At 37.7% G+C, this 7,293-nt stretch overlaps 1 protein-coding gene across 1 annotated transcript in view; it reads left to right on the plus strand.

Moving 5' to 3' along the window:
• Window positions 1–3,370: 3,370 nt before the first annotated feature.
• LOC121917349 (glycoprotein hormones alpha chain-like) overlaps window positions 3,371–7,293 on the plus strand; it is a 9,470-nt gene continuing 5,547 nt past the window's right edge. The window contains exons 1-2 of the mRNA XM_042443253.1: window positions 3,371–3,412; window positions 5,990–6,096. Coding sequence (XP_042299187.1) covers window positions 3,381–3,412; window positions 5,990–6,096 — 139 coding nt within the window. The 5' untranslated portion in view covers window positions 3,371–3,380. The remainder of the gene's footprint in view (window positions 3,413–5,989; window positions 6,097–7,293) is intronic.

Genomic DNA, 7,293 nt, shown 5'->3' on the forward strand with positions numbered 1-7,293 from the left:
CTTTAAAGTACATACTGCAAACAGGCAAAAAAAAAAAAAAAAAAAAAAAGAAGATGAATGAGTAGAGTTAGAATTAATAATAAAAAATTTTATATAGATAGATGTAGAGATAATGTAGCGAGATCCAATGTGAAGTCAAAGGCTCTCATGGCCGGCATCTATAGATTTTTAGTACAAAAAACAATATAGAGAGAGCCAGAGTGCCACAGTGGTTTGAGTGTTGGACTATGACTCTGGAGACCAAGGTTCGATTCCCAGCTTGGACAAGTCATGCTTTCAGCTTCAGGGGAAGACAACAGCAAACCTCCTCTGAACAAATCCTGCCAAGAAAACCCAATTATAGGTTTGCCTTAGGGTTGCCATATGTCGGAAACAACTTGAAGGTACACAACAACAGCAATAGACAATGCATTGGATTCAGAAGTTCTATGTGAGGGGTCTTATTTGTAGAACAGCTTTTTCACTGACGTGGAGGCATTTGTTGACCCAAATCTTTGGCAGTGGGTTGGAGAAAACCTAGGAATAATATGGGAGATGGTGCAAGATTGCAGGAGGAAGGAAGACTCAGCAGACATTGCCTCTTCTTCCTTTATAGCAGGTGTAGGCAACCTTTTTGAGCCGGGGGCCGGGTTGCTGTCCCTCAGACAAATAAATAATTAAATAAATTTTTAAAAAATTAAATAAATAAATAAACCAGGACAAATGTAGGACAACATTTTCAAATGGTGGACACTTTTTTTTAAAAAAAGTGGAGGACACACACAAAAAAATTGCTGATTTTTTTAAAAAAATGTTAATATACATGCATGTTTCTGAGGTGTCTATAGACAATTGCCCTCCTTGCCCCTGCATGCGAGAGGCCAAAGGCCCCAGCGGCAATCGGCGGCAGGACTGGGCTGGGTTTCCGGTCCCAAGGCCTCGCCGGGCCGCATCCGGCCCGCGGGCCACAGGTTGCCTACCCCTGCTTTATAGGCAGAATCTGCTGGATTACCAACTTTCTGTGAAGAGAAGGACTGCTCTTGATCCAACCCATTCAATGTGTTGAAAGAACCACCAGCTGCTACTGCCTCTAGAGTTGCTCATCCTGAGATTTGTCCCCTGCCTGGAAACCTGAAGAAACACAATTATTCTTTGAGACATCAGCCAATGTCCTGAGACCTAGCACCCTTAGCAAAAAGTTGTACAACTTTTTTTTAATATGAAGGGGAATTTTTTTTTACTTGTCTTGATGTGTAAAGATAGTTCCAGAAACATATGCTTATCCACAACTTCTTGAGTGATTCAGTTATTGAACGAAGCTATTTACAGGCAGCGCTGTCAATTTCAATTAAGGAAGCAGGCTTACACTTGCAAGGAAATATACACACAAATCTCATCTGATCCCTCAATTGAAAAACAATGGAATACTTCACTTGCAAAATAAAAAGGAATCCAGTTTATAATCAATTACATATTAATTAATTTTGTATTAATTTAAAAATCCCTCCAATAGGCTATAATGTGTACTTTGCACTGTGTGGCCCTGTGTGCACAGCTGCCCCTTTCCCGTTTGTGGTTTTGTTTGAATACAGTTTGCAGTTCTTTAAAAGGTTCAAAGTTATGTTTTTGCTCTTTCTTATCAGCAACATGCAAACCTCGTTACATCATCAACTGAGGCACTATAAAGAACTTCCTCCTGTAGTCCTCAACCCAACCACCCCCACGTTATTCTTAGTCAGCATATAGACAAGCAAGTCTGCTGTTTCTGTGCTATGGAGTTTCTGCTTTCTAATACAGGCTGTGTCTCTCTTATCTGAAAGGCTTCGGATCAGAAGTGTTTTGGATTTTGGATTTTCTAGGAATTTTGGAGTATTTGCATATACATAACAAGACATCTTGGAGATAGGACTCAAATCTAAACATGGAATTCATTCATGTTTTGTAAATACCCTGAAAGTAATTTTACACACAAGATTTTGTAAATAATTTTGTGCATGAAACAAAATTTGTGTACGTTGAACCATCATAGAGCAAAGGTGTTACTATCTCTTCTATCTATGTAGGTAATTCTGGATTTTGGAGTATTTAAGAATTCTGAATAAGGGATCCTCAGTCTGGATTAAAAAAAATAGAAGGTGGGATGAAATGAAAAACTACTTACTTTGCACACATGTTCCTTAATGCAAAATCAGCCATGTTTCAGGGTCAGTCTGAAGGGTGGGTGAAATGGGCACTTGACTGATTGCCAAAATGAAGAGGGAGACTAGGTGACATAGTGGCTTGACATCTACTAAGTGCATTGTGTACAGTGGGATATGTTTTTTTCCCATGGAGAAGTATCTTTAACCATCCTCCTGCCTCACTGCATTCTACAGATATGCTTCACATGCTTGGATAGCTAAATGTTAGGTCTTACCTAGCATGGCCAATGGCCAGGACTTCTGGGAGTTATAGTTCCAAAATGTCTTGGATCCCATTTTGGGAAAAAGGGAGGATATAAGTACTATAAATAAATAGTCCAATCAAATGTGGGAAACCCCAGAGCTACAGGTCTACAGATCTTTTAGGTACCAACAATACAAATAAAGTCCATCCATTAGCTTTAAACTATGCTCCTTTTTAATATTCTCAGCTGAATGTCATATGTTCTTGTTAAAAATCAGTATACCGTGGCTTTATTTTGAAGAGACATTACCAAAAGCCATAAGCACTACAAATATAAACAATGTACTGCAATAAACAATTTAAAAAATCCTATAAATTGACAGATGTAAGTAGCACAAAATGTCTTCCTTGCACAGATAGGCCCTCATTGCCTGAATGAATTGTGACTCTTTGATACAGACAGATCATTTCAAACTGCACAATGATACAGCACATCAAGGTTTTGGCTCTCAGCCTCAGGGGATGGCAATGACAAATCTCCTCTGAACAAACCTTGCCAATAATACCCCATGATAGGTTTGCCACTCAAGGAGCCAAAAGGTGGAAACGTCTTGCCGGCACACAATTCCAATGATTCACTCACAACTGGCTACATTTAAGATTGAATTTATAAGATGATGATGATGATGATGATGATGATGATGATGATGATGATGAGCTTTACTTATGAATAACATTTTCTTGTGAGGAGTTCTAATTATCAGATGGGTACTTCTTCACCTGGTATCTAGTCAGGTACATGCCTCTGTTCCCTATGTCTGTAGTTTGGCTAGGTGTTCATATCTGAACAAGAAGGAGGCATCTCTGGATCCAGTGGTAATGATGCACCTGCTATCACTCCTGAATGCATTGGATCATCCCAATCACTCACAGGGTTCTTGAAAGAATACTTTTGTGGGGTGTTGTGAGAGCTCTAGGTAATCCTTTGGCATGGATTCCTCCAGGAGAAGCATGGCATGAACTGTGAGGCATTCCAGAGTAAAGAAAGGTTAGTGCAAGAAAACATGGCAAGAAAATGTTGAGGAATGGAAATAAAGTAAATAGGAAAGGGGTGGTGTGAAACTGTAGTTCTGCTAGCAAAATATTCTGAACTCCGATTTCCCTGCAGCACTCCACATAAACAGAAAGTAGGTACAGTTTTTTTTTCTTAATTTTAGAGACAGTTTTTTTTGGGGGGGGGGGGACACAGAGGATGGCAAGCCCAGTTCTGTTGGTTCTACAGTCCTCCCAATAGACTTGCATCATTGGATCCTGCCTACTGTATTTAATAATTTGTTTACTGGTCAGATGAGTCATTGGCATTAGTCTTTTTTATTTTGTATTTTCCCGTTTTCTATTTATAAGACATTTAAGTTATTACAGGGACCTGAAAGTTTATAGGAAACAAACAGACTATAGGGAAACAAAAACATTTTCTTCTTCTCTTATTTAAAAAATGTACAGAAAATCTAGTTATGGTGCTACAGTATTTGTTGTTGTTATTCAATGGCCTCAATTACTGGAGAAGGCCATAAAGTGTAGATGACAATGCAAGAGAAAACTACCTGGTAAACATCACTGATCCATGTAACTACAGTCTGACCTTACTTTAATATTACAATGCAAAAAGTGAATTTGTTTAAGAGTCAAGAAGAGATAACATCAGTATGGTGGAATAGTAATTACATCAAGCAATAGTTAGCCAATGAGCAGAAATTACACTTGATCCACTGGCTTAAATCCAGGTGGAAGATAGACTAATTTTGCCTGTATAAAAGAAAAGCACGGGGTTTATTCCTTCTCAGCATTGACAGACAAGCTGCAGCTAAGTTTCAGAATCTTCTTTCAGATTTTTAATCAACCGGCCTCATTTGGAAAAAAGAAGGGTAATATTATTTGTTAAAATTCTATGGCTATGTTAATTTATTTTATGTATTGTATGTTTCTTTCTCCTTGAAGCTGAATCTCTGTGAAAAAGCCAAATGCTGCTGCTAGTGTTTTGCTAGGCTGAAATGCATTGAGGTCATTGCTGATGACACCGTATTGTCATGCAGCTAATCGTTTAATAACATTTTGGTGCGCACTGCAGTTTAAGCTCTAAAATGGAAACAGCTTAAATTAAAAAAAACAACCCTGTACACTGATAAGGTTTGTGGATTGTTTTATCCCAATTTTTCTGTTTGTGTGCACTCTTTAAGGAATGTAATACATTACTGTTTGGAGGGAGGGTGGAACTGTTTGCATGTTACTATTTGAATGTCTATGTGCAGCCTGATCCATATAACTCTACCTAGTATAACAGTAGATCAGTAATCTCTGGCCCTCATTGGGTTGGAACTCAAGGGCCCCTTGTACAAACAGAAGACATTTCCAAAGAGATGCTGCTTTTTGCTGATGTCTCCTTTCCTAGTTGCAGTTCCTCATGCTGCACTGCACCCACTTCTGTTAGGTACTGCCTCTCAAAAGTAGCCCCTGGGGAGATGGGAAGTGGATGGGGAAAGCTTTGGGGAAATTACTTATTGGGACTACTTAGCTCTTAGAATCCTACAACCAGCACAGCTAATAGCCACACTACCAGGAGTCTTGGACATAGCAGCCCATCAAGATAATTTCCTCAAGCACTCTGCCTGCAGTTCTTTAGACACAAACCATAGTTCTCTGGATTAAGATTATTGTTCCTGAGGTCAGAAAATAGCAGCAACTTCAGATTTATAGTCTTTTTAAAAACTTCTCTGCATCCTTAAAGATGTTTCATTATAGTTTAGGTACACTTGTATACCTAAATATATTAAGTATGGATGCAACAAACATATATACTAAACAGGTGCGCTGTTTATGATCAAGAATAAAAATTACATTTGGGGCAAAACCATATTTGTTTTTAAATAACTTGAGACTGCCCTATTTTAAGGTCATTAAAATGTGTTATATACTTACTTATATTGTGTATGCGCAATGGGACTTCCATGCAAATTGGAGCAAAAGGGCAGCAACTAAACATCTCTTTAAAAGGAAGTGATGACAGGAGTCAGAACTGGCTTGTTCAAAAAGGTTGTGTGTGCACAAATAGTAATGACAACTGAAGAAACAATCCAGTAAAAAAGAAAAAAAATACAACCTGAAGAAACCACCTGGACAATGACCATATATAAAATATAAAAATATATGGAAGGGAGAGGCACTTAATCATTCAAATTACACAACCAAAATAATATAAATATTATACTGTCTACTGGACAGTTTGCTTTTTTATCAGATAGGGATCGTTGGATGGTATGCATTAATGAAATAAAAAAAATCAAACAGTAACAACTACAGAGTTGTTTGAGAAAAAAAGTGCAAAAAGACAAGTTGCAGCAATTGTTTTTCTTAAAAAGTTAAGCCATCTGAAAGAGAAGTCTTTAGAGTGCAACAGATCACCAATAAGGAAGAGAATATAAGTTCTTGAGGGAGGGAATTCCCTATTTGGATCCTTTACATGTGTGCACTATTGAAGTTACATAGGATTCATAAGAAGTGAGAAGCAGTATTGCCTTTTTAAAAAAAGTACATGTGTGCAGTATCTTTATTTTTCTTTCTTCTGTAGGAGAGTCATGGATTGCTATGCAAAATATGCAGCTGTCACTTTTGCCATGTTGTCCGTATCTCTGAATATTCTCCACTCTTTGCCAGATGGAGACTTTATCACACAGGGTGAGATACCTTTCATCTCTGAAATTAAAGGCGGGAAATGGTCTGAACAGTATTGTTGCTGGGTGTTATTATTATGGTTGTGCTTAATTTCAGGTTTTTAATGGAGTATTGATTATTGATTGTATGTACAGCACTGTGTAAATTTACTGCGCTTTATAAATAAAGGATAATAATAATAATAATAATAATAATAATGTGAATTCATATGCTAGAAGCCACTTTAAGGAACTTTGATACTACAAGGTATCCAATACATATTTTAAATATAAAAATCTGGATAAATAAAATGTATCAGTGAAATCACCACCATCTGTGTACCATGATCTTAAAAGAGATGTGTCAAATAACATTTCATGGCATAGTATCAGAATAAAATAAATGTGTACAAGTAGTGTTATCTTATTTTTCTTTGATAGAAGAGAAAAAAAATTTTTTTTGGAGAAGTTGTTTCCATATGAATTTTTGAAGTATTCAGAAGCTAGCTAGATGATATTGTGTGTGTATATACCTTTAAATCACCTGTCAACCTAGGGTGACCACATGAATTTCACAGTGTTTTCTTAGGTAAGGAATACTTAGAAGTTGTTTTGTCTGTTCTTTCCTCTGAAATATAGCTTATAGCACCTGGTATTTGTTGCTGGTCTCCCATCCAAGAACTAACCAGGGTTAGCCCTGCTTAGCTTCCAAGGGCCAGACACGTTCCGATGTCTTGAGCATACTTCAGCCATATCATCATCATCATCATCATCTTATATCCGGACTTTCTCCCAATATAGGACCATACTCTATTTAAAACTTTGCAAAAGTGACATAATCATAGTTTTGGAAATAAATTCCACAAAATTTAATGGAACTTACTTCTAAGTAGAAATGCATAGGTTTGCTCTGCAAGGCTAAAATAGACATGTAATAGAGTCCTGTGCACATGCCCTCTGGAATAAATACCATTGGCAAGAATCCTGTTGGCAGTCTACATACGGATAAACACCATAGTTACGGTGCTATGCAGTGAATTCCATCCAATCCCCCCAATCTGCACTTACTGGGAAGCAGCTGCTGTGACTGATGGGGGTCTGTTCTCCTCAACTGCAAAGCAATCTTTGGTGCAGAACTTCTGTCGCAATTCCTTCTTTTACTAGAGATTGCTTGCACAAGGGTGTGTGTGTGTGGAACCATCAACAAACTGTTCCCCAATCA

This window comes from Sceloporus undulatus, unplaced genomic scaffold, assembly GCF_019175285.1.
Source record: "Sceloporus undulatus isolate JIND9_A2432 ecotype Alabama unplaced genomic scaffold, SceUnd_v1.1 scaffold_16, whole genome shotgun sequence".
NCBI lineage: Eukaryota > Metazoa > Chordata > Lepidosauria > Squamata > Phrynosomatidae > Sceloporus > Sceloporus undulatus.